This window comes from Nomascus leucogenys, chromosome 9, assembly GCF_006542625.1.
Source record: "Nomascus leucogenys isolate Asia chromosome 9, Asia_NLE_v1, whole genome shotgun sequence".
NCBI classification, from domain to species: domain Eukaryota; kingdom Metazoa; phylum Chordata; class Mammalia; order Primates; family Hylobatidae; genus Nomascus; species Nomascus leucogenys.
In genome coordinates this window covers 3,632,974-3,660,810 of record NC_044389.1, presented here as the reverse complement: position 1 = coordinate 3,660,810, position 27,837 = coordinate 3,632,974, and the positions used below count along the sequence as shown (strand labels likewise).

Below are 27,837 nucleotides of genomic sequence, written 5' to 3'. Positions count from 1 at the left end.
CATAGGTTGAGTGCAATGCAAAGTACTAAGGATCCACAACAAGAAACTGACCCCAGAGAGCTCAGATCCTCGTAATCATTGCATATGAGGGCACCAAGAACAGACTAACAGAAGAAGGATGGAGATTAACTCTTCTTGAGGGCTGGGGAGGGCGGGAAAGACCTCAGAAGGTGCTCATCCATTCACCAGGCATGAACAGAGAGGGTGGATGGAAGAGCATATTCAAAGTCGCAGTAGTATTAGGGGGTCTCCAAATGGAGGGGGGAAAGATACTAAGTTTCTCTTTCTATGTTAATCTCATCCTTGGATTTGATTATTTCGTTGTTTTATAATGAATAGTGCATGCATATCAATTATAAACTGATAAACATATATCGGGGATATTACTCAAAAGGTATTTATTGGATGAGGTGTCTGATCAAAAGTGAAGCAACCCTTTATGTAGGCAGAAATCCCGAAACCTGGAGTCAGTGGCAGTGGGACTGCGGAGGAATATCCCTGAAAAAGAAGCCTCAGAGCTGAACAGCTGATCAGTCAGGAGGGAGAGGCAGAGGAGACAAGGTGACTTAACCAGCAAAAGATCAGCAAGGTCAGAAGGTGCCAGTGATTCATGGTGGACATGTTGAATCTGAGGGTTTTGTGACACAGCCTGGCAGTGACCTCCACTTGGCAATGGGAAATCAGCATCTGGGGCTTCAGAAAGAGACGTCATTGGCTTTACGTCCAGGGAGAGTGTGGACCGAGAGGACAAGAGGTGGAGTGATTCAAGGGGGCAAAGAACAGAAAGGTCAGAGAGATAGGAAGAAATGCCAGATATCCTCAGAGAAGCCAATAGATGCCCAAAACAAGGCAGCGGACAGGCATGTGTGTGATTGCTGAGAGAAATGGGGCACCCAGCGGAGGCTGGAAATGTGGTTCCGTGGGCCCCTCACGCTCTGCAGCAGGGCTGGCTGTCCAGGCATGTGCAGGCTAACTGTGCTCCTCTCAGCAGAACCAAGAAGAAATTTCAGTCCTACTTCCATGAATACAAAATTAAGACTTGGGAAACTTTGAGCTCATGATATTGTCTAGTGTAAAATGCCAAACTTTGAGATCACAATACTGTCTAGTGTAAAATAGCAACCACCGAAATGATTTTATATCACTCTTAACTGCTGTTTCTGCTTTTCCAGGACTCTGATCACTGGCATGGCTTCTGGTAGCATTGTAGCTTTTAATATAGATTTTAATCGGTGGCATTATGAGCATCAGAACAGATACTGAAGATAAAGGAAGAACCAAAAGCCAAGTTAAAGCTGAGAGCACAAGTGCTGCATGGAAAGGCAATATCTCTGGTGGAAAAAACTCGTCTACATCGACCTCCGTTTGTACATTCCATCACACCCAGCAATAGCTGTACGTTGTAGTCAGCAGCCATTTTACTTTGTGTGTTTTTTCACGACGGAACACCAGCTGCTATCAAGCAAGCTTATATCATGTAAATTATATGAATTAGGAGATGTTTTGGTAATTATTTCATATATTGTTGTTTATTGAGAAAAGGTTGTAGGATGTGTCACAAGAGACTTTTGACAATTCTGAGGAACCTTGTGTCCAGTTGTTACAAAGTTTAAGCTTTGAACCTAACCTGCATCCCATTTCCAGCCTCTTTTCAAGCTGAGAAAAAAAAAAAAAAAAACACGTTTGATACTTTGTACATCAGATGCATCTTATTTAAAAGGGATACTTTTGTAAAAGTAAAACCTTGTATAAAGAACAAAATGTTTCTTAATTTTATTGTGGAGTTACAACTTGCATGTTCCTTACTCCTGATGGCTTGATGGAACAGGTGCATTCACACTATGAAACAGAAAGATCTGTCCAAGGACACAGCTTGTATGAAAGGGTTGAATTTGGGCTCCATCAGTAATTTTTGACATTTTCACCAAAATATAGTTTGCACTTTTTAATCTAAATTCATCCCTTCTGAGTGAAATTTGCTCATAAAGCATTTGGATACTAAGCCATTATTTGCCATTTTGGGTACTTTATACAAAGAAAATTCAGCCCTACCCTGCATAATTTGAAGACACAGCAGAAAGGGGGCTTAGGGATGAGGTCCTGGTTTTTCTTGTATAAATAGGAGTCATGGGCGTTAGTTCTGTAGTAATAACTTCCCAGCACCTGGACATCTCTTCCAGAGTCATCCCACTGGCTTGGTGTGTATACATTAGGGGAGGATAATCTGATGCTAACTTTTTTTTTCTCTTTGGTTCTTGAATAGCTTAGTTTCTTTAATAACAAGTCAGACTTTATTACAACAATAACTGAAGTTATTCTTTTAGGTTCTCGTGAAATTCTCACTGAAAGCCACATTCTTAGCCTAAGGCATTTCATCTTTTATGATATAAAATGATGGCTATCAAATGATTTTCCATACATTGTACTGATCAAGTTATACACCCAGGGGTATATACACTTTCTTCATGTTTCTTCTTTGTATATTTGGTGACTGTATCGTCATAGATGTACATATTGTGTCGGTAGGGCTATGAGGCATGTTACAGGAATGTAATTTTCTCAGAATTTACACTCACTTGCAGTCATTTATTTAAAAAGATAAAACAAGATAATGGGTTCTTTGTATTGGCACTTTGCACCAGAAACATATCATTATTTATTGATGTGATTACTTATTTGTTATCCACCTTGTACTAGTAAGTTTTAGCACTGAATTCCTTCTTCATTGTTGTTTGTATTTATGAAATTCTGAAATTATGGGGAATCAGCGTAATGATTAAGTTATTCATCACCAGGCTGTAAGCAATATCTTGAGTTTGTAGCTTAGAATTGGGAGGATACTGAACATCTGGAAGACAAGTTCATTTCATCTTGAGATCATGGTGAAATATTTTGGATATATAAATTCCTTAAGCTATTGTAACCATGTTTTATTGCAAAGATGTAAAATATGCCAGATGTGTGTGAGTTGGAAATCAAAAAAAGAAAAATAAAATATGCAAAGAATTCACGGACTGTTTCAGATTTCATTGGACACGTCACTAGCATGCTTTCATTGTGTTGTCATACAGGTTTCACAAGTCATCATCATCTGATGTAGAGCCTACAGCATCTAAAAACATGAAATCGAGTCCTAATGAGGTTCTGCAGTTTGCTGAAACCTGAGCTGCTCTGCCGAGCCATCTGGCAGGGATTTGGGGCAACAGTGACCATGAGGAAACGGCCCTCATTGTCTATTCTGCATAATCCACTTTGGGGATTGTCTTTATTTTATTTAAAAGGAACTAAGTAGTGAAGGTTATAATAGTTCCTTTCTTGAGTGTTATCACATAATGCCTTTTTCATTTGAAACCACACCTTCTAGAACTCATCAGTGACCAGGCATGGCACAGGCAGGGACTGAGGACCTGGAGAGGCTGAGCAGCTGCTAGCAAGGGCAGCCACGAGTGGGCTGAGGGGGATTCGGTCACACAGATTGGCATGGGTGGTTGGGGCAGCGGCCCAGACAGGCCCAGAGAATGACAGAACTGCAGGCCGTGCTTCCATCTGCGTTCCCGAGACTGCAGGGACAGACCCAACAGTAGCCTAAGGAAGGTTTGCGCTCTTACTTTCCATCCTATCCCCAAACCAGAAATCTGTCAGTCATCTGCCCTGCCGGCTCCCTCACCCAGCCCTCCTGCCAGGCACTCCAGCCAACTGACTGATCACTACCTAAAGTGTCTTTTGAAACTGCCCCTGCCCTTTCCAGCACTGTCATCTGGACTGTCTGAAAACCTCCTGACCTCTGACCTGTCCCCTCCCAACCATGCTCCGCCCTGCTGCGGAGGCACCCATCCAGTCATCTCCCTCCCTGCCGCCCTGCGCCCCCAGTGCCCCCCAGCGCCCCCCAGAACCCCCCAGCACTTTGAAAAACCAATACCAATGGCTTAAAATGTATTCTTAAACTCTGATGGGTTGAAAATCACCTGGGGAGCTCATTTTTAAAAGCAGGATCTAGAGTCCCAACACTCCCCCTCCCACCCCCAGGCACTTCTTGGGCACATTTTCAACAACACTGATTGGAGGGATAAATTCTAAGTTCAGTAAAGCGCGGAAGTCCTTCAGGAACCACCCCCAGCAGCCAGCACCCCTAGTAAACCCGCCTTTTTCCAGGTCCCTGAGAACTGTCTTGCACCTGAGTCCCTAAGTTTCCTCCTGCCAGGTGGACGCTCTCTGCCTGCGCCACTCACCTACTGCCTTGTTGCAGATTGACCTAAACCAATTTGGTCATGCACAGTCTTTTTTGGCAGGTAAAGGTAGCCCCCAAAACACCACATCTTCACTATTTCATGATGAAAACAACTTTTAGAAACAGTTTCTGCTATGTGTGGGGATACCTTTTTTTTTTTTTTAACTGAGACAGAGTATCACTCTGTTGCCCAGGCTGGAGTGCAGTGTCGGAATAATCTCAGCTCACTGCAACAACCTCTGCCTCCTGGGTTCAAGCAACTCTTCCAGCTCAGCCTCCCAAGTAGCTGGGATTACAGGCACGCATCACCACGCCCAGCTAATTTTTTTTATTCTTAGTAGAGATGGGTTTCGCCATGTTGGCCAGGCTGGTCTTGAACTTCTGACCTCAAGTGATCTGCCCACCTCAGCCTCCCAAAGTGCTGGGATTACAGGCGTGAGCCACTGCGCCTGGCCAGGATAATTTTAAATGAAACACATTTTAGCAAGCAGGCAAAAGAGTGCCTGCAACTCTTCTGTGAGTTTGGTGAAGTCCAGAGCTTGTTTTTTTTACATGATCTCAAAACCATTTTACATTTCCAAAGGTACACTTGAAGCAGATGCACAAATATTCTAGAAGTAGCATCCCATGAGCCTTGTAATGCCATCAGCAGCCTCAATCCTCCAACCAAATCATGAAGCCATCAAGCCCTGGGCACCACCCAGAGAGTATGTGATAAAGCCTCAGTAGATTGTTAAACCCTGGTTATAGAGAGGTAGGAAGAGTTCAAATACTTTAGCCAGCGTATACTGAATTTATATGTATATTTAGCGTCATTAATTCCATCAACAAAAGAACATTTCTATTATCCATTAAAATAATTTAGAAGCCAAAAATTTCCCCTGCTGAAAAGCCATTTCTAGTATTTACTATCCTAACTCATGAAGCTTCCAGTTTCTTTAGGATTAGGAAGCTGGATTGTTGGAATGACCCCTTTCTGAAATGTATATTTCTGATCAGGGCAACTGGCTATCCCTAGAATGCAGTATAAATTAACACATCACATGTCTATACTGGATATTTTAAAGTAAATTACAACATCATAACATTCCTACTTACTCTTACAGGCTCCCCACTCTGGGAAGTCTTCCCTGACCACTGGCTTAGCCTCCTCACCCCTGGTGGTGGGCCTGGCACAGCGCTGAGCAGTGCATTGTTGTAACTCACGTGTCTTTCCACCATGTGGCTATGAGCTTCATGGGCAACACGAAGCTTATATCCTTAAAGCAGTGTTGGATTCAGAGTAGATTCTCAACAAATGCGATTTGCGGAATGTATAGATAAGCAGACAGATACCACGTCCCTAAGCAAAATGACAAAGTTGGCTGGGATGGTCCAGAGCCCCCAAACTTCCCTCTTCTCATTGCCCCAGGGCCCCACAGCCTCATGTCACCCTCTCCCAGCCTGCATGACAGTGCCTGCCAGGGAACCTCCTGCTCCAAGTACCACCTCAGTCGTGGGCCTATTCCATCAAGGTTCAGAGAATCAATTTCCAATAAGCACCAAAAGAGGGAATGTTTCAAAATTTTAATGACTGCTCTTGACCCACATTCATCCAGTGGGAAGAAGAAGGTACTGACAGATGATTTGGGGTAAGAGCTTCTGGTACTGCAGCCCATTCAAGCTGCCTAAGAACAAAATCCAATAACTGGGCTCTTCACTCTGAGAATAACTTTTTGGCTCCCTCGTCAGTTAAAATAGGCACGATAGCTACATTAAGTATTGTTTTGAGTATCAAAATACAGAGCATACGCCAAGCAGCTAGTAAGGCACCTGGCTCCCAGCAGAGTTCAGCAGATGGTCATTACCTCCCACCGTCTGGTGAGCGTGGATTATCCTCATCTGCTCAGCATGCCTTTCCCTATTTACCTGCTATGGATCTTCCTGTGGGAAACTTCTCCTGTTTTCATCGTGGGATTTAGTAGGACTGCCAGTTGTACCACCAGATCCCTGGAACTTCCTGGACTCAGGCCTGGCCAACCACGTCACCTTCATTTCTGGGACCTCGATGATTGGTCAGGGTTGGACATGACCTGAGTTGGGCCAATGAGAACCCTTTTGAAAATTTTTATATTTTGAAGTCAGAAAGAAAAGTCTTCTTCTTCCAGAGTCACTAACCTGTCAATAAGAAATTGGGGACTACTAGCAACCCTGTTCTCCATTGTAGTGAAGACCTGTTTGCAATAGGTAAGAATAAAGCCACGAGAAATGAAAGAGCATGTGCACTTGTATGCCAGACACAAGTTTCTGGGAAACTAAATTGCCCTCATATTTACAGATGTCCCAATTCTGGATGTTTGCTTTAGTCAATGACCAATAAATACTTTTCTCTCCCCCTTACATTGATCGAAGCTGTATTTAGTTTATTATTTATTATTATTTATTTATTTATTTATTTATTTTTAGTACTTGAGATCAAATCAAATAACCCTTAAGTCCTACAGCTCACTGCCCACAGCTCTCCACCCTTGCTTAGAAAAATGTAACATATTCCAAATTTGGTAGGAAACTAAGCATATTCCTAGCCTATGTATGACGCCATAACCCCACATTTAGATATAGTTCCAACTAAATGCTTTTTCCATCCGTCAACACACATGGAAAAGAATGCTCTTGTCAACTTTGTTCCTAATAAGCAAATATACCTGTTCAGTTTTTTAAAAATTCAGATACTGATACATGCAGTTAAGAATCAGAGCAGTGGTTACTTCTGGCCAGAGGTAGTGACTGGTAAGGGCCATGAGGGGGTTTGGGGGTACTGGAATGCTATTCTGGGGTGTTGGACTCTATCTCAGAGCTACAGGTGTTACAGAGAGGGGTCTGCTCTGTGAACAATCATTGAGCTGTGTAATGATGATTTTGCACTTTTCTGTGTGTATGTTACACTTCAATAAAAAGAAGTTCACTTTTAAATTTTTTTTTTAAAAAGCACTGGCTCTTGTCACCACTTCGAATTTGTCTGCCCATCATCTGAATTTGGGACCACCATCACCACTCATCCCTTTCTCCAGTGCTTTTTAGGTCTGCCACCTTGGCTGCCATGTCCCAATGGGCACTTTTCTTCTGATGACAGCCTGGCCCCAGTGCTTCCTCCTCCAGGCAGCCTCCCCTCCACTGTCCAGTAGGAACCCTGCCTCTGTGCACAGCTTGTACACCCCCCTCCTTTAGCACCTGTCTTAGTGTAACTATAAAAAAATACCTGAAACTGGGTAATGTATAAACAACAGAAATGTATTTCTCATGATTCTGGAGGCTGGGAAGTCCAAGATCAAGGCTAGCAACAGATCTGGTGTTCAGTGAGGGCTCATTATTCATAAATGACACCTTCTATGTCCTCACATGGTGGAAAAGACAAACAAACTCCTTTGGGTCGCTTTTACAAAGGCACTAGTCCCATTCATGAGGGCTCCATCCTCATGTGCTAATCACCTCCTAAAAGGTCCCACCTCTTAAAAAATAGCCAACTTGGAACTTAGAGTCCTGGGTCTGTGTCCCAACTACCCTGCTTGCCAGCTCTGTGGCATTGGGAAAGTCCTCTAACCTTTCTGAGGTTCAGTTTCTTCCGATGTACAATAGATACAATAGAATGTGGATTTCACATTATTTGCAAATCATAAGGTACCACATAACTAAGATATCACTACTGAACAATGAAGCCCTCAGGCCTCAATTGGAGTTTTTATGACACAGCCAAACCTCCCAGGATGATCTGGAACTCTTTTTCTATAAAATCTATGTTCTCCGTGGGGAAGCCTGGGCCAGCAGCATAAATTTGCATTTTGGTTCAGTTTACCACCTAGTAAGAAACATTTTGTTTAATTGAGTTCTGTTTTTTTTAACGTGCCTTCCCAGTCAGCACAGAAACAAAAACAGGAAGCTACTTGACATCACTGGGAAAGCCAGCTCTCTTCCTAGCCGGGCCTTTCTCTGAGTGATTGTTCTTTTTTTTTTTTTTTTGAGATGGAGTCTTGGTCTGTCACCCAGGCTGGAGTGCAGTGGCGCCATCTGGGATCACTGCAACCTCCACCTCCTAGGTTCAACCAATTCTGCCTCAGCCTCCCAAGTAGCTGGAACTACAGGCGTGTGCCACTATGCCCAACTAGTTTTTGTATTTTTAGTAGAGACAGGGTTTTACCGTGTTAGCCAGACTGGTCTCAAACTCCTGACCTCAGGTGATCCACCTGCCTTGGCCTCCCAAAGTGCTGGGATTACAGGCATGAGCCACTGCACCTGGCCATTATTGCTCTTTTGGAGAAATGAACTGTATTCCCTGTTTGCCTCTAGAGCAAGCTTGATCAACCTGTGGCCCATAGGCTGCATATGGCCCAGGATGGCTTTTAACGCAGCCCAACACAAATTCGTAAACTTTCTTAAAACACTACGAGATTTTCTTTTTGCAATTGTTTTTTCACTTCGTCAGCTATCATTAGTGTTTGTGTATTTTGGGTGTGGCCCAAGATGATTCTTCTTCTTCCAATGTGACCCAGGGCAGCCAAAGGATTGGACACCCCTGCATCTAGAGCCAAAAACTTGGTAGGGAAAGGGGTGGTTAGAGGCTCGGATGCCACTGTACTTCCCTCCCCTCTGGTGGCAAGAACTTCCCCCAGGAATGGTTCTGAAGGCAGAATGGCTTTTGCAGCTGGAGGCCAGGAATGCTGAGAAGGGCAGACCAGAGCCGGCTCCACTCAGGCTGAGAGAGGCCTGGGGAAGAGTCAAGCTCTGCCTCCCAGGCGCAGGCCCGGTGACAGGCCACGGGTCTGAGGAGAGAAGCCTTTAGCCCAAGGTTACTGAGGGGCCACAGAGGCCAACTCATCCACTCGCCTCTATTATCCTACTGGGAAACTGATGCCCAAAGAGGTCATGACCCCTGTCCCAGGCCAACCACACAGGTGGTAGGTGGCAGGGTCCCCATCCTGCTCCCCTGCCCTAATGAACATGCAGATCAGATAGGACAAGGCTGGAGAGGGCTGCAGGCCCGTGAGGGGGGTTGGTGGGGAAGGGGAGTTTGGGATGAGAAAGACTGTGTTAGGGTCCCCCAGAGAAACAGAGCTGTAGTAGAATACATCTCTATTTACACATATACATACACACACACACATAAATACATACATATAGACACACACATAAATATATACATATATATACACACACATACACACACATAAATATATACATATAGACACACACACATATATATACACACACATATACATATATATACACACACATAAATATATACATATATACACACATAAATATATACATATACACACATAAATATATACATATATACACATACATATAAATATATACATATACACACACACATACACACAGACATATAGAGAGATGCTTGATGAGGAACTGGTTCACACAGTTACAGAGGCTGACAGGTTTCACCATCTGCTGGCCGGAGACCCAGGAAAGCCAGTCATGTGGTTCCTCCTGAGCCCGAAGGCCTGAGAACCGCAGGAGCTGAAGGTGTCGATCTTAGTCCAAGCACCGGAGAAGGCGAGATGAGATACCCCAGCTCAAGCAGATAGGTGGGAGGCAAAAGGGGCGGCTCGCTCCTTCCTCCACCCCTTTGTTGGATTCAGGCCTCCGTGGAGGAGCTGATGTGTGCCCACACTGGGCAGGGCAGAGTCTTACTGTGTTGCACAGGCTGGAGTGCAGTGGCACAATCTCAGCTCACCGAAACCTCCACCTCCCCAGTTCAAGCAATTCTCTGATTTTCCTGCCTCAGCCTCCTGAGTAGCTGGGTTTACAGGTGTGCACCACCACGTCTAGCTGATTTTTTGTTTTTAGTAGAAATGGGGTTTCACCATGTGGGCCAGGCTGGTCTTGAACTCCTGACTTCAGGTAATCCATGAACCTCAGCCTCCCAAAGTGCTGGGATTACGGGCATGAGCCACCACACCTGGTGGTGGCACCACTTTACAGAGTGCAAATCCCATGAAGAAACAGCCTCAAAGACACACCCAGAGGTAATGTTGAATCTGGGCACCCAGTGGCTGGTTAAGACAACACAGAGAATTAACCCTACTGCAGATACAAATGCTCCCCCAGAGGCAGACGGGTGGGCTGCCTAGCATCCCTTGTGTCATTAGACCAGCTGTTCTCAATCCTGATCTGAGCGCCCAGGACAAAGATGCCCTTGGTCTAACAAGAAATTAGACAAATAAGGGCCATACAGCGAGCTTGTCCTGATGCCTAAATCACCCCATTGTGTTTATTCTGAGGTTATGTCTTTTGTATGTGCTGAAAGTTTCCTGTCAAATGAAATTATGGAAACCATAGATGATTGCTATTCATGTCTTTCTTGATCAAATAAATTCAGTGTCTAGAATGTTTTTGAAATGTTACTTGTTTCTGAAATTCCAAAATCAACCTGATTAAGACCTGGCATCTGTCTTCCAAAGAAGAGAGGACTGGGAAGCCCTGGAAGAGGTAGACCCAAGTCCCCAAACTCAGGATGCTGCAGCTAAAAGCAGCCAGGGTGGCCAAAGTTGGGGTGGGTGCAGAGCCGGGGGCATCACACTTCTGCTAAACCCAACTAAAGTAACTCTTCCTCCGTGCCTGGGTGGTTCAACAGAGCTGAGATCTGAATGGACGTCTACTTGAGGTAGCAGGAAGCTACTGGCTTAGTTCTGCCCACAAAAACAGATTCCATCACAAAGCTCCTGCAAGGGATCCCCTGCCCCAGCTGCTGTGTGTCCTGCCCCTGGGAGCAATTACCCCAAGCTCTGGCTTTCTACCTGGGGTTGCATAGATGAAAGAACCCCCTGTGAGTCTGTCCCAAAGTCCTTTGTGGGGCTATGGCCAGAGGTCTTGGTGCCAGGCTAGGGCTGGAAGCTGGCAGGATGCAGAGAGAACTTCAAGGCTCCAGGCACCCACCCTTCATGATCTGAAGTGGGGTGGCGGGGGATGCCCAGGTTCAGGAGCTGCACCAGGAGGGCTGCCCAGGGAGCTGGAACGTCAGGCCCAGCACACACTGGGAAGCTGGGTGGACCATTTGCCAAACTCAGAGGATTTTGTCCTTGGAGACAGGGTCTGCCCTCCATCAGCTGTGCTTCTTAGAAGCAAAGAAAATCAGCTGTTGGTAACTGAAGCAGAAAAGTGGTTTATCCAAGGGGTATTTGGGAAAATCCTTGGCCAGGTGCGGTGGCTCATGCCAGTAATCCCAGCACTTTGGGAGGCCAAGACGGGCAGATCACCTGAGGTCAGGAGTTCAAGACCAGCCTGGCCAACAGGGTGAAACCCCGTCTCTACTAAAAATACAAAAATGAGCCAGGTGTGGTGGTGCACGCCTGTAATCCCAGCTACCTGGGAGGCTGAGAAGGGAGGATTGCTTGAACCCTGGAGGCGGATATTGCACTGAACCGAGATCATACTACTGCACTCCAGTCTGGGCAGCAGAGTAAGACCCTGTCTCAAAAAAAAAAAAAAAAAAAAAAAGAAAAAGAAAAAACAAAAAAAAAAGAAAAGCCTCCTCTACTTCAGGCTGTGGAATGTACCAGAAGCCCTGGGTGCCATACCCAAATGGAACACCTAGAACATTGCATTGGATCAAATACAAAAACCAGTGTTTAAATGCATTGCTGGGTTGACACCAAAGGAGAGAGTCCCCAGAGGCAAAGCACAAAGTGAGAGCAGGAAGCCTGGGTCCCCTGCAGGGAATTGTTTTGGAGACCAAAGGAGGGTGGAGTGGGGCTGGCTGCCCAGAGTCCCAGGAGCTCTCAGCAGGCAAGGGATCTAGGTGGGTGCATCTGCAGCAGGAGTTTTTATAAACAGACAGTACCAGATCTACGATGGTTGGATTTAGAATTTTTCCACTTTATGGATGTCTGGGGTATTAAATGTATTTTCCACTTCATGATGTTGACTTACGTTGGGTTTTTGGGGACATAGCCTCATCGAAAGAAAAAAAGCATTTGTATGTGTTGGTTCAGTGTTTGGTTTGGTTTGGTTGTGAGTGAGGAAATAGGAGACTGTTGCCTCCCTTAGTAGAGATGGAGTAGTCAAAATGTGAGGCCCGCGGGTGAGGATGAAGACATTCGCAAAGCACAGGCCCATGCAACAGGGATTTACACACTGCAAATCTCAAAACTGACGATGTTCAGTCACAGCAGCGGCCACCCCTTTTGGTTAGCATGGTTGCTATTCTTCCTAGTTTGCTCTTTCTCAGGGACAGTCAAAAACAAAAGAGAAGCATAATCATCATAATAATAGTTATTATTAGTAACTCTATTGAGGCCATCACTGTGGCTCACACCTGTAATCCCAGCACTTTGGGAGGCCGAGGCAGGCAGGTCACTTGAGGTCAGAAGTTTGAGACCAGCCTGGCCAACATGGCGAAACCCCATCTCTACTAAAAATACAAAAACAAATTAGCATTAGCCGGGCCTGGTGGCACACACCTGTAATCCCAGCTAATCAGGAAGCTGAGGCAGGAGAATCGCTTGAACCTGGGAGGCAGAGCTTGCAGTGAACAGAGCGTGCCATTGTACACCACCTCAAAAAATGAAGAAGAAAAAAAACTATCGAATAGCCCTACTGGGTACCAGGTACCTGGCACAATTATGCGACTTAAATACATTATTTCATATCCTCATGTACAGTAGACACTATCATTCCAGTTGTTCACATACAGGAACTGAGGCCCAGAGAGGTTAAATATCTTGTCCAAGGACGTACACACAACTCTGAAATTAATTTATCATTATATGAGACACTGAGAAATCAACAAGCAATGTTTTTACAGCACATGCAAACACAGTTTTTACGTGACCTTTCCCAAAAGAGCATTTGATAAAATTCAAGGATACGATGTGAAAGCAGCTCAGTGCATCAAACCCTTGGACGTGCTAAATGAGCAGGACCAGGTTTGCAGCCTTCTGGAAATCTAACTTGATAAATTGTCTCTAGGTTGACACATTGCAAAGAACTTGAGGGCAGACAGCCTCCCCTCACAGGGGCCTGAAGAGGCCGGTCTGCCACAGTGGTGGTGGAGGCAAATCTGGAAGGTTTTTTTTTTTTTTTTTTTAGATGGAGTCTCGCTCTGTCACCCAGGCTGGAGTGCAGTGGCATGATCTCGGCTCACCGTAACCTCTGCCTCCCAGGTTCAAGCTATTCTCCAATTCTCCTTCCTCAGCCTCCTGAGTAGCGGGGATTACAGGTGCACACCACCACGCCTGGCTAATTTTTTTATTTTTAGTAGAGACAGGGGTTTCACCATGTTGGCCAGGCTGGTCTCAAACTCCTGACCTCAAGTGATCCGCCCCTCCTCAGCCTCTCAAAGTGCTGGGATTACAGGCATGAGCCACTGTGCCCAGCCAAACCTGGACGTTTTAGAAATCATGAATGCAAGAAATGGGGGCCACCACCTCTCACAAATGTTGAGAAGCCTGACGGGTGTCCTCACTGAGCATGAAGGCCGCCCCCATTATTAATTCATTCACTCATTCAGCAATTATGTCGTAAGTCTTTATGGTTTGCCAAGTTCTGTACGCGGCCCCGCGTTCAAAGCAGTAAGCAAAACCCTCGAGTTCAGGGGGGAGCCCAACAACGCACGCATCGTTTCCTTGCCAAGTATCACTGCTGCGGTGAGTGACGGCAAAACAGAGGCAAAATGACAACGCAGGTCTCTCACTTCATGGATCACATCCTGGGATCCCAAAATCGCCACATTAATACTGATACATTGTATTTTATCTTAAAATAAGCCATGTCCAAACTGTGTACCTCTAGCTAAAATAACTATTCCAAACTAGTCCCTGGTCTCTGTTCTTGCTAAAAGCACAGCTGTGTTTCTCCAGGTAGGATAATCGGGAAAGACGGTACAGGCTGAGATAAATTTTCTCAGGCCGGGAGAAAGGAGGCTCCAGGGACTGGAGTTAGCTGAGAAAGAAAACAGAAGGGGATGGAGGATGAGAGGAGAAAAGAACCACCTGTGGGAGAAGGGACGTGTCTGGCTCCAGGTGAAGAGATGGGAATTAGGCTGGGAAACTCCCCGGCTCCTGTCTCCTTCCCTCCTTCCCCTCGCTGCCATCCCCTCCTCTAATCCCCTCACCATACCCCATCCTGTTTGCATTACTGTCTGTTTCCACTCCACCCTCATTCTAAATGATTTTCCAGTCGATAGAATTTCACTGGAACTCAAAACTGCTTTGAGGAGACATGAAACAGAGGAATAAGCAGAAGAAACAATGAGAATCCAAGGGAGATCTTTTGGGAGGGGTTTTAAACTGAGAAGGGATGTGATCAGAGCCCTTTCTAAACATGTGCACCTTTGTTCAGTTTGAATGTAAAGACCATATGTCTTTATTTTATGTAATTGCATATCAAGATATAAATGAATATGACTTCAGATTGAAATTCTGAAAAATCAGTATTACACCAACAAAAGTACCATAACCCGGTTCTGAAATGTCGCTTGTTAAGCCAGAATCCCGGATGCCAGTGGATATTGTGATCGCCACTCTGGTAGGGCTGTGGGCAGAGTGCAGGGGCACAAAGAGGAGAATCTCTGCCCAGGCTGGGGTGGGCTTCCTGGAAGGGGTGATGACCAGAAGCTGAGATGTGAAGGATGGGAAGTTAGAGAAGAAAAGGAAGTGAATGTGGAGAAGAGGTGACCTCGCACCTTTGGGTGCTGTGACTTTGCTGTTGGTGCTCCGGCCACACGGAATGCTGCAAGCAGTGCCAGGGTGCTCCTCAGGAGGCAATTCAGGACCCACCTCACTTTTACTTTTTTCTTTTCTTTTCTTTTTTTTTTTTTTTTTTTTTGAGATAGTGTGTCCGGAGTTTGTTCCTTCCGGTGGGTTCATGGTCTCTCTGACTTCAAGAATAAAGCCACGGACTTTCAAGGCGAGTGTTATAGCTCTCAAAGGTGGCATGGACGCAAAGAATGTGCAGTGGCAAGATTTATTGTTAACAGCAAAAGGACAAAGCTTCCATAGCGTGGAAGGAGACCCAGGTAACTGCGGCTGGCTGGGGTGGCCAACTTTTATTCCCTTATTTGTCCCTGCCCAGGTCCTGCCAATTGGTCCATTTTACAGAGTGCTGATTGGTCAATCTTACAAACCTCTAGCTAGCCACAGAGCACTAATTGGTGCGTTTTATAATCCTAGCTATAGAATGCTGATTGGTGCATTTCATAATCCTCTTGTAAGACAGAAAAGTTCTCCAAGTCCTCACCCAACCCAGAAGTCCAGTTGGCTTCACCTCTCAATAGAGTCTTGCTCTGTCACTCAGGCTGGAGTGGAGTAGCCCAATCTTGGCTCACTGCAGCCTTGACCTCCTGGGCTCAAGCAATCCTCCCGGCCTCAGCCTCCAGAAAAGCTGGGACTACAGGCATGCACCACCATGCCTGGCTAATTTTCTTTTTTCTTGTAGAGACAAGGTCTCATGTTGCCCAGGCTGGTCTTGAACTCTTGACCTCAAGCAATCCTCTGTCCTGTGTCTCCCAAAGTGCTGGGATTATAGGAGTAATCCCCCTATGCCCAGCTCCACCTCTTTTTTTTTTTTTTTTTTTTTGAGACGGAGTCTCACTCTGTCACCCAGGCTGGAGTGTAGCAGCGAAATCTCGACTCACTGCAAGCTCCACCTCCCAGGATCACGCCATTCTCCTTCCTCAGCCTCCTAAGTAGCTGGGATTGCAGGCACCCCCACCATATCCAGCTAGTTTTTTTGTATTTTTAGTAGAGATGGGGTTTCACCATGTTGACCAGGCTGGTTTCGAACGCCTGACCTCCGCAGATCCCCCTGCCTGGGCCTCCCAAAGTGCTGAGATTCCAAGTGTGAGCCACCGCACCCAGCCCCCACCTAATTCTTAATGGACTTCAACATACACCTAGAAGAGATGTCTGAACAATTCTAAAAACAGACAATCCTTCATATCCACTTCAACCCCTCAGAACATTAGCAGCACCCTAGGCACAACTGATTCCCAGTGGCAGGGTTTCTGCTGTGTCCCCTGAGCCTAAATGTATGAATTAGCACTTAAGGAACTCAAAAATCAATGTCAGAGAATGCAGCTGCCGATATTGAAGTAGGCAGTTGTTTCCTAACTCTTAAATTACACTAATATATCTTAACAAGATGGAAACAAACTACATCGTTCTGGTTATAGAGGGTTCTCTTCCTCCATCACTAACATGGACTTACAGGCTTCCCAGAAGAAATCTCCTTTCTAGAACTTTTAAGAGATGGAGAATACAGACAGACCTTGCCCCTTTGTTAGAACAGATTCAAATGTTTTGCTTGTTTTTGTCATTTATTTTTTTAAAAATGTTTGGTAAGAAACAGGTTCTCATTCTGTCAGCCAGGCTGGAGGGCAGTGGTGCAATCTCGGCTCACTGCAGCCTCAATCTCCTGGGCTCAAGCACATGTCCCACCTCAGCCTCATGATTAACTGGGACCTGATTAGCACACACCACCACTCCTGGCTAATTTTTGTATTTTTTGTACAGACAGGGTTTCACCATGTTGCCCAGGCTGGTCTCAAACTCCTGGGTTCAAGTGATCTGCCTACCTCGGCCCGGGCTTCCCAAAGTGCCAGGATTACAGGCATGAGCCACTGTGCCTGGCCTTGCTTTTCTTGTATAGAAAAAAAAATCTACCTCATTGTCATTTCCAAACATACCTTCAGTTCTGCCCCTGGAAGCAAAACAAATAGGTACTGGAAAAAATGAACAATCCTCCTGGCATCAGGAGCCCCAACTATTTTTGGAGAGCATGTGTTGCTTATTAGAGGGATCTTAACAACAGAAGCCTCACAATTCATTAATTAACAGGAGAATACCCATCTTCCTATTGGATTTGACAAGGGGGCTATAATAAGTTCTTCTGAAAGCAAGCCCAGACCACTTAGTTATAAATTGTAAATGAGGAAGATTTTTTAAAAATCCTTGTTTCACAAAACTTCACACATCTATATACAAAATCAAAGATTGTGAGTGTCTACACTGATTTTTGTTAAGTGTAGTGCAGATTTTTATAAGGGCATTAATATTTGGTTCATAGAGAGACCAAAGAAAAATTTAAATAATTGTTGCATTATCCCTGGCAGATTTCTCCATAAGGTGAAGAGAAATATGGAAGTGGTCAGTGTTTGGGAATGAAATCCAGTTGTTCCTCATAAAAAATACGGTAATGAGAAATCCAGACCCGAAGTTCTAAGGAGAAAACAGGCACAAGTTTAGAAGCAAAAACTATCGAAGTAAATGAATAGGCATGTGGGATCCTGACATGGGGATATTGGGAAAACAGAGTAGACTGCATTTTAAGCTTATAAAGTAGGGCATATAATACATGAAGTAAAGAGACATAAACAATTTAGCAAGAATCAGAGCAAACCATTTAGACTCTATTTTGGTAATATGGAGGCTTCGCTATTCTCAAACCATCCCATTACTACACACCTGAAAATGTGGGGGCCCATGAGAATGTAAGGGGAGCACACGAGAGGCCAGTATCAAAGCTCAACTGTGAATTCCGAAAGCTAAATTCTTCAAACTTCCCTAAGGCTATTTGCCAATCCCGTTTCCACAGCCCTGTGGAGAAATAAAGATAAGACCTGGACCCATCAAACTAAAGAGTTGGAACAGAGCCCACCCACCTCCCCCGCACCCACCCACTCCCTCAACACACGATAAAGCCAGAATTCCTAAAAGGCTATTCTTAAGGTGTAAGAGTGAACTAGGAGACAAAAAACAAAAAAAAGGAAACAAATTTGTTTCTCTTTGGCTTTGTGTGGAGAAGGGGAACAGTCTCTACTGAAAATTCATGATCACAGCCCAACCAATGATCTGTGTGATGTTGAAGGCCTCAAGCCAAGGCTTCCATTTAAAGTGGATCTAGTTTGTTACTTCCCTAGGCACCTGGAAAAAAAAAATGCAAATTGTCCTTGGAAAAATGGACCTTAGTCTTCAGTAATTTTCCATGATTAAATTTGCATGGAAAATGAGCTCTTGGGAGAGAGAAAGAGTGAAAGAGAGAGAGAAAGAAAACATTCTACTAGGAATATGAATCAGTACAAGTAATCAACAGCTGAATTAGACTCCTAAATACTACAAATATGAGAACTACAAATATAAAAATGTGTTAAAATTATGTTTAATGTGCTATGTCTTTTTAATATGTGTTTTCCATATTCTGAAATTCTACCAGTTATGAAGTGGCTACGCTGTCTGGAGTATATACCCTGGGGTTCGTTGTTGTGCTCCGAGAAAGAATTCAGGACACAGACACATATGGGTGGGTTAAGGAGTGGAAAATTTAATAGATAGAAAAAAGGAGAGAGGAGAGCAGCTCCTTGCGAAAGAGAGAGAGAGAGATGTCCGAAAAAGCAGGAGGTGGTGGACGGTATCAGATTTTATAGGCAGTCTGGAGAAGCTGGCATCTGATTTACACAGGGCTCACAGATTGGTTTGATCAGGTATGATGTCTACATAGTGTATGGGGAAGGCTGGTCACCCCACCCTAATCTTCTTATGCAAATGGGCTTTCTAGATGATCAGTGCCATCTTGTCTGCTCCTTTATAGTACAGGTGGCTGGCAGAGAAGAGAAGATGGAGCTGCCATCCTGAACATGTCTAATCCCCGCTGGCATTCACCCATACAAACTCCTAGCTTGCAGGCTGTTCTTAGTTAGAAAATTATTTGGGACTGCTTTTTATTAAAAAAAAAAAAAAAAAAAAAAAAAAGCCTTACAGAGGACTCTCATACCCTTGGTATCTGCTAAGTAATTCTTTCTCAACTTCTATATCAGTTATTTTTAAGGAAAGGAGAACAAGAAAAGAGAATTAATATAAAAATAAATTTAAAATGAATATAAAAGAATGAATTTAAAACAAATATAAAAGAATGCACATAAAATTAATATAAAAGAGTAAATATTAGAAAAAAGAAGAACACACCATCTCAAAAGACCGGGCTGATTTCAAAACTAACCAAAGAAAACTTCAGAAAATAAAATATACAATTAGTAAGGCATGAGCTTAATGTGTTACACAGCAGATTAGACTCAGCTGAAGAAAGAATTAGTGAACTGAAATTTAGATCTTGCTAGAATACAAGACAGAAAGCAACGAGATGAAAAATATGAAGACATGGAGGATAGAATGAAAAGTTCTACATATATCTAATTGGAATTCCAAAGAATGGAAAGAAAGCAATATTCAATAAGATAATGGCTAAGAATTTTCCCAAACTGATAAAAGACTTGAATCTTCAAATGCTGGAAACATAATAATTCCCAAATGGGATAAATAAAACACATGTACAACTAGATTCATTGCAGTGGTAATATAGACGCTGTAAATCAAAGAGAAGATTCTAACAGAGCAAAGACAGATCACCCTATAAACCATACAATCAGACAGAAAATTGACCTCTCAACAAGAAACACAATGGATCCAGAAGACAAAAGACTAATATTTTTAAAGCACTTCAGAAGAAAACAATGGGTAGTATGTTGTATTTTAATCATACTATATTCACAGCAAAATTCTTTTAAGAATAAAAGTGAAATAAAGACATTTTCAGGTAAATAAAAATGAGAGCTGGCCAGACGCGGTGGCTCATGCCTGTAATCCCAGCACTTTGGGAGGCCGAGGTGGGTGGATCACCTGAGGTCAGGAGTTAGAGACCAGCCCGGCCAACATGGTGAAACCCCGTCTCTACTAAAAATACAAAAATTAGCTGGGCGTGGTGGCGGGTGCCTATAATCCCAGCTACTTGGGAGGCTGAGGCAGGAGAATCGCTTGAGCCCAGGGGACAGAAGTTGCAATGAGCCAAGATCTCACCACTTCACTCCAGCCTGGGTGAAAGAGCAAAACTCCATCTCAAAACAAAACAACAAAAAAAAATAGAGCTTAACTAAAACAGACCTTCAAAAAGGGACTTAATATTCTTCAAGCAGAAGAAAAAGGATCACAGAGAGAGAGACATGAGCTGCAAAAAGAAATCCTGTGCAAGAACCTGGTAGGTGCATAAGTAAATGTAAACAATAAACTGAACAAACCATAATGACAATGTCTAATATAGGGAGTCAACAAAAGCTGGAAACCAAGTCCTAGACAATGAATGGTATCTTGTAAGTGAGTAGTGACTGGTGATAAAGCATTTTAGGGTCCTTGTGTTGTCTGCTGGGATGCTGATAAAGGAGACTCAGCTTCTTGATGATCTACAGGTGGCCTGCTCAGAAGGGTTTAGAAGCCCTAAACCCTTATTCTCCCCTGGGCTGATAGCAAGAATGGCATTAGTTTTGTTTTTACTTTACTCATTTTAAAAAAGTAAAAGAAAGGCTCTAAAGAGTTCAAATACAAAATATCTTTTCTTGGGACTTTGTTCATTTTAAGGTGGTTGATCCAATGAGGAAAAGGGATCAGGTCTGTGATGGTTAATATTGTGTCAACTTGACTGTACTGAAGGATGCAAAGTATTGTTCCTGGGTGTGTTGGTGAGGGTGTTGTCAAAGGAGGTTAACATTTGAGTCAGTGGAGTGGGACAGGCAGACCCCAACCTCAGTCTGGGTGGGCACCATCTAATCAGCTGCCAGTGTGGCTAGGATAAAGCAGGCACAAGAAGATGGAAGAGCAGATTTGCTGAGTCTTCCAGCCTCCATCTTTCTCCCGTGCTGGATGTTAGGAAGCCCTCGAACATCAGACTCCAAGGGCTTCAGCTTTTGGACTCTTGGATTTACAACAGTGATTTGCCAGGGGCTCTTGGGCCTGTGGCCACAGACTGAAGGCTTCCCTACTTCTGAGGTTTTGGGACTCGAACGGATCCACCACTGGCTTCCTTGCTCCTCAGCTTGCTAACGGCCTACTGTGGGACTTTACCTTGTGATCGTGTAAGTCAGTTCTCCTTAAGAAGCTCCCTTTCATGTATATGTCTATCCTCGGCTGGGTGCAGTGGGTCACGCCTGTAATCCCAGCACTTTGGGTCAGGATATCGAGACCAGCCTAGCCAACATGGTGAAACCCTGTCTTTACTAAAAATACAAAAATTACCTGGGCGCGGTGGCATGTGCCTGTAATCCCCACTAGTCAGGGGGCTGAGGCAGGAGAATCGCTTGAACCCAGGAGGTGGAGGTTGCAGTAAGCTGAGATGGCAACACTGCACTCCAGCCTGGGTGACAGAGTGAGACTCTGTCTCAAAAAAAAAAAAAAAAAAAATATATATATATATATATATATATATATCTCCTATTAGTTCTGTCCCTCTAGAGAACCCTGACTACTACAAGTCTCAGGCTGCATAGTTGTCCTGGGATCAATGAGACCTCAGATTGTCAATGAGGAATCTACTTCCACAATATCCATTCCTGAAACCACACCACCACCCCCTAGATCCCCAATTACACATTGTTTATTAGTAAAAAAGGAATAGTTTCAGGATTTATTTCTTTATTTCTTTTTCTTTTTCTTTCTTTCGACAGGGTCTCACTCTGTCGCTTAGGCTGGAGTGCAGCAGCACAAGCATAGCTCACTACAGCCTCGAAATCTTGGGCTCAAGTGATCCTCTTGCCTCAGCCTCCAGAGCAGTTGGAGTGACAGGCACACACCACCACACCCAGCTAATATATTTTTTCTTTTTTTGTAGAGACGGGGTCTCACTATGTGGCACAGGCTGGTCTCCAACTCCTGGCCTCAAACGATCCTCCTACCTCGGCTCCCAAATTGTTGCGATCACAGACATGAGCCACTGTGCCTGGCCAGTTTTGCCATTTATTATACATAAGTTTTGCTTAGGCAAAAAAAAAAAAAAAAAAAAAATATATAGTAGTAAACTCATGAAAAGCTTCTTCCATGTTGCACCTGAGGTGTTACCTCCTAACCTGCTTAGGCTTGTTTTTGTTTCTGGTTGTTACTAAACCGAGAACCAGAAGACAGAGGCCCCTGTGTACCAAAGGAAGTCCTCTTAGGAAGGGGGAAAGCATTCGATGAGTAAGTGTTGGCAGAGCCGGCTTACATTTTCTGCAGCTGTTTGGAATGCAGTCAGGATAATGAACTTCATTACGGGGTAGCCCATATAAGAACAGGCACAAAATGGTTTTTGTTTTGTTTTTTAAATAACACCCCTGGATGCCCGCAGCTGGAGGGATATGAAATAATATCACACAGGGAGGACTCTGTCTCAAACAGGGAATTCGTTGCCTTGTGGATTCCATTAGCAATCGCTCTTCTGCTGAAGAGCTGGGGAGGTGAAGCAGAGAACCAACTGGGATGGTGGAAGAACTGTCCAGCCGACGGAGAAGATCATCAACAACCAACCTCAAATGTTTATAAGAAAATATAGCAAGGAAGAAGTCCCTTTAGAACCACTGATAACAGGATGTCCTGAAAATGAATCCCAACAATTGCGCATCTACAGACTAATTTCTTTTTAAAAAATTCAGATATACAAACTGCTGTTGCAATATGCAAAATAGGACAGGGTCAAGGGGGTAGGGGGGCAGCCTTATAAGAGGCTGAGGTTGGGCAGAACTTAGGTTCCATCAGAGTAACACCCTAAGTCACACCTCTTGGAAGGTTTTCACTAGTTTTTAAATCAAGTAGAAAATAGAAGTTAATTTTGTAATTTCCCTGTGTTTCGCTAGTAGTGTTTTTTGTTTTTTTTTTCAGGCCATTATGGTTTTCATTTCCAGTGTGGGTCCAGTCATCTAATGTTTCACTTCTTCCATAAAGTCCTAAGTTCAAGAACTTCTCCAGGTTTTGTCATAATGGCTCCTGCACAGAGTAAAACATAGGATGCTATTAAGGGCAAAAGTCTCATTCTTTCAAGGGGATATAAAACTAGGAAAGCAGCCCCCAGCCAAGATCCCCCAACACAATTGTATTAGTCTGCTTGGCTGCCATAACAAAATATCACAGATGGGTGGCTTAAACAACAGAATTTATTTTCTCATGGTTCTAGAGACTGGAAGTCCAAGGTCAAGGTGCTGTCAGGGCTGGTTTCTAGTGAGGACTCTCTCCTTCGGTTGCAGAAGTCACCTTCTTTTATATTTTCTTTTTTTGTGTGTGTCATTTTATTTTATTTATTTTCTTGAGACGAAGTCTCTCTCTGTTGCCCAGACTGGAGTGCAGTGGTATGATCTTGGCTCACTGCAACCTCCACATCCTGGGTTCAAGTGATTCTCCTGCCTCAGCCTCCCAAGTAGCTGCAACTACAGGTGTGCGTCACCACACTCGGCTAATTTTTGTATTTTTAGTAGCGATGAGGTTTTATCATATTGCCCAGGCTGGTGTCGAACTCCTGACCTCAAGTGAGCCACCCACCTTGGCCTCCCAAAATTCTGGGATCACAGGCGGGAGCCACCGTGCCTGGCCAAGGCACCTTCTCATTGTGTTCTCACATGGCCTCTTCCTGTGTGAGAGGGGAGGAGAAGGGAGAGGAAGGGAATAAGGAGGGAGGTCCCTGGTCTCTCTTCCTCTGCTTATAAGGCCACAGTCCTATCTTATTAGGGCTCCACTCTTTTGACCTCATTTAATCTTGATTACCTCTCTAAAGGCCCTACCTCCAAATACAGCTGCAATGCAGCGGGGTAGGGCTTCAATGTATAAATTCCAGGGACACACGGTTCAGTTCATAAGAAAAGTGTTGCTTTATGGAGGTTCATTTGTGACATCTGAAAATGTGACAAGACCTCAGACTTGTTCGAACCTCCCAGTTGAGAGGAAGAGCACTGCCTTTGTCTTCACAAGATGTGGTTTTGAATCTTCTACCCCTTACCTGCTAAGGTGATGTTGGGCAGGTTCCTGAACAAGCATTTTGGGAGGGTCATATATGATACATGAAAATGTGTAGTCCTGGGCCCTATGAATAGCAAGAAATTAATACCTGATAGTTCAATGACTCTTCTGGATGATTCTGTGTGTGCCAGAAATGTGAAGTCAAAACGCTGTGACTGAGTTGGGTCAAATATATACGGCTATAGTATTGGTTATTGTAGGGTAAAATAAAGCAAGTTGAATTTATTTCCAGGGCTTTTCAGGGTTAGCTAATGTTCTCATATTTGTTCCTTTATACCAAAATATGAACAGCTGGGCTACCAGAGATATGTTCTTCACCCCATTTTCTGAAGCTAGCTGCATTCCTTTTCCTTTCTAAAGTGAAAGAGGATTAGGATCAACAGTTAAGACAAAATAGCGTATGTGTGTCTTTCTTGGAGAAAAGCAGAACTCACTCAGTTAGCCATTTTTCTAATAACCAAACACTGTCCTAAAGCCCTTTAAACTGATACTGTGTTGAATGATGTCACTAATGTTAATTGACAGTTTGCTGGAAACCATCTCTTGAAAATTCTCCTTTTTCGTTCAAGTCCTGTTTATTTTGTCACAGAATTAGAAATCAAGAAACTTCCAGAAAGAAAATATGTGTGTGCATATGTGTGTATGCACATATGTTCTGGCTTTTAAACTAGGAAGGTCATTTGCAAGAGAGAGAGAGAAAAAAATGCAACAAGTAGAAATGAAATTAGACCTGTGTTTATACAGTTCTCCTCATTGGCCCAGGACTTATTTTTGAAAGTTTGTAAACTGGCCTTCCAGTTTAAATTGAATAAGTAGGTGCAGCTGAGTAAATGGAGAGATCTGGGTTTGCAGCCATGTGTTTTCACTTTAAAATTACATCGAAGAGGAACAGTGGGGGTTAGCAACAAAAATAAGAAAGGGAGAGAGAAGACAAGTCTACATTTAAAGGGAAAATGTGAGAAAACGAATAGTCAAAACAGAAGTCCACTCTGCTTGGCCCCAAAGGGGTCGGCAGCCACTCTACCATGACAGGGGAGACAGAACAGCCTGCCCAGAGCTATCCCCACAGACCTGGGGACGAGGGGAGAGCCTGCAGGCAAGGAACACTGAGGTGCTGCGCGGGGCCTGTAAAGGCCTGGAGACTTCCACGCTGGCGTGGATTTAAGACACCTTCATCTGGAAGTCTCCCCACAGCCTCCTGGGGGAAATCCATTCTTCTGCTCAACTTAAAGACCAACTTAGCTGGTCCTCAATAAGTAAGAACACTGACTTTCTCTGTAGCTACTTGGTATTGGCTGAATTGTATCCCCCTTCCCAAAATTAATATTTTGAAGACCCAAGCTCCAGTATCTCAGAATGTAACTATTTGGAAACAAGGGCTTTATGGAAGAAATTGAGTTAAATGAGGTCATTAGGGTAAGACCTTATTCCAGTATGACCGATGGCAGATGTCCTTGTAAGAAGAGGAAGAGATACCGGGGGCCTGTGAACGATGAAAGGCCACGTCAGGACCCAGCGGGAAGGCAAGTGTTTGCGAGCCCAGGAGAGGCACCTCGGGAAACGCTGACCCTGCAGACACCTTCACCTTGGACTTCTGGCCTCCAGAACTGTGAGGAGATACGTTTCTGTCGTGCCTGCCACTCAGTTTGTGGTATTTGGCTTGTGGGTTATGGCAGCCTGAGCCACCTGATACACTATTGAAGACAGCGCCACCTATGGCTCCAGGGAAAGACGGGCCATGTTTTTGCTGGCACTGACACGGGGAGAATAGGGTGGCTTCTTCCTCTGACACCAGCGGAATCACTTCGTTTCTGCCTCCTTAACGGCCCGGGCACGTTGTAAAAGCCATCTGGAGACTGTAATGATTCATGAACTCCTGGGTGATCCTAAAAGACTTCCCTCAGCTTACCCCTGCCACGTCCCTGCTACGGGTAGAACTGTGTCCCCAGCCCCTCCCACTCCAAAAGCTATGCTAGAGTCCTGAGAATAGGACCTTATTTGCAGATAAGGTCTTTAGAGAGGTGATGGAGTTTAGGTGAAGTTATCAGAATGGGCCTAATCCGCTGTGACTGGTGTGCTTATAAAGGGGAAATGTGGACACAGAGACAGGTGCAGATGAAGGCCATATGCAGATATGAAGGCAAAGAGTGGGTGATGCAGAGGCAGAGGAACACAAAGCTTGTGGGGAAACCCCCAGAGGCTGGGAGAAGGCCTGGAAGAAACCAACCCTGCCCCCACGTTGACCTTGAACTTTTGGCCTCCAGAATCATGAGACAATACATTTCTGTAGTTCTGCCCCCCGGTCTGTGGTACGTTCTTATGGCAGTTCCAGGAAACGAACGGTCCCTCTTCCCAAGGTCCATCTCCTGGGAACCTAATGAGAATGAGCTCCGGGGCGTCCAGTCCACACGTGGCGCTCGGAGAAGCTGCAGGGCCCGATGGCTGCACACAGTTGGTGAGAGCTGAGAGCTGCAGCAGCCCTTCGTCTGCTCACACTCAGCCCGCCAGTCCCCCACCCACCCCTCCTAATGGCTCTGAATCTCCCCCATGCCTCTCCGCTTCTCTCTCCACGCCCTATGTGCCCATGCCCTTCTCCACTCCTGTTTTAGGCTTTAGTTCCCCGAAGTCTTCTGGTTCCCTCTCTGGCCCCTCCCGGGCTGGCGCCTGCAAACCCACCCCATCCCCATTCCCAACGCCCCCACCCCTCCCACCCCCAGGCCCCTGCCTTCTGCGGATCCCTGAACTCGAGGCTTGGCGCGGATTGCAGATACTCGGTAAATATTCGCTGAAATAGTAAATAAAATGAAAAACCGTGTCGAAGGGTGTGATGTAAAGACAGACGTATTTGTCTATGACCATGTAACCAATTTCCCCAAACCTCGCAGTTTATTCTCGCGGTTTCTGTGGGATGGGAACCGGAGCCTCAGCTGGGTTCCAGGCGGGCTGTTGGCTGAGCCTGGCTGCCACACCAGGGCTCTGCTTCCAACTGGTTCACAGCTGCTGCCTGGCCTCAGTTCCTCGCTGGCAATGCAGAGACCTTGGCTCCTCACCACCTGGGCCTCCCTGTGGGTGGCCTGCCTGTCCTCGGGCACGGTGGCCGGCTCCCTGGGTGAGAGTGAATGACCAAGCCGGAGAGCCCGAGAAAAAAGCCACAGGCTCTTGCCACCTAATTGTGGACAGGACATATGGTCACTTCTGCTGGATCTATGGATACAATATGGGGGGAGGGATTTTCCAGGGTGTGAATTCCAGGAGGCCGGGATGATCACAGCCATCCTGAAAGCTGCCTACCCAGAGAGACAAGGGTTCAAAGCCCGGACTTTCCATCGACTGGCTCAGGGCAACACTGGCCCCTCTACAGATCTCCTTGGCTGATTTTTAGCTGAATCATGATGGCTAATAACTGGAAGGCGATGGACTGTTCAAGTGGTTGCATATGTTGCCTCACTGAATCCTCGCGTCAGCCCCCAGAGCCAACTAGTACTACTCGAGTCTACTTTAAAGCACCGCTGCAGGTCACTTGCATGGTAAGGGACGAGGGCTGCAGCCTTGAACCTGGTCTGCCTCTCACTCCCTCCCATGGTTTTTGTTTTTGTTTTTGAGATGGAGTCTTGCTCTGTCGCCCAGGCTGGAGTACAGTGGCGTGATCTCAGCTTACTGCAACCTCCGCTTCCCAGGTTCAAGTGATTCTTGTGCCTCAGCCTCCTGAGTAGCTGGGATTACAGGCAACCACCATCATACCCGGCTAATTTTTGTATTTGGTAGAGACGGGGTTTCATCATGTTGACCAGGAACTCCTGACCTCAAGTGATCTGC

General features: G+C 45.0%; 1 protein-coding gene across 6 annotated transcripts in view; it reads left to right on the top strand.

The window, feature by feature from the left end:
- Positions 1–3,011, top strand: part of NBEA (neurobeachin) — a 723,704-nt gene extending 720,693 nt beyond the window's left edge. For 5 of the 6 annotated variants that reach the window (XM_030818536.1, XM_030818537.1, XM_030818538.1 and 2 more), the window contains one exon: positions 1,173–3,011. In XM_030818536.1, coding sequence (XP_030674396.1) covers positions 1,173–1,263 — 91 coding nt within the window. In that variant the 3' untranslated portion in view covers positions 1,264–3,011. The remainder of the gene's footprint in view (positions 1–1,172) is intronic. The other variant, XM_030818535.1, reaches the window with a different exon arrangement.
- The last annotated feature ends 24,826 nt before the right edge of the window (positions 3,012–27,837 follow it).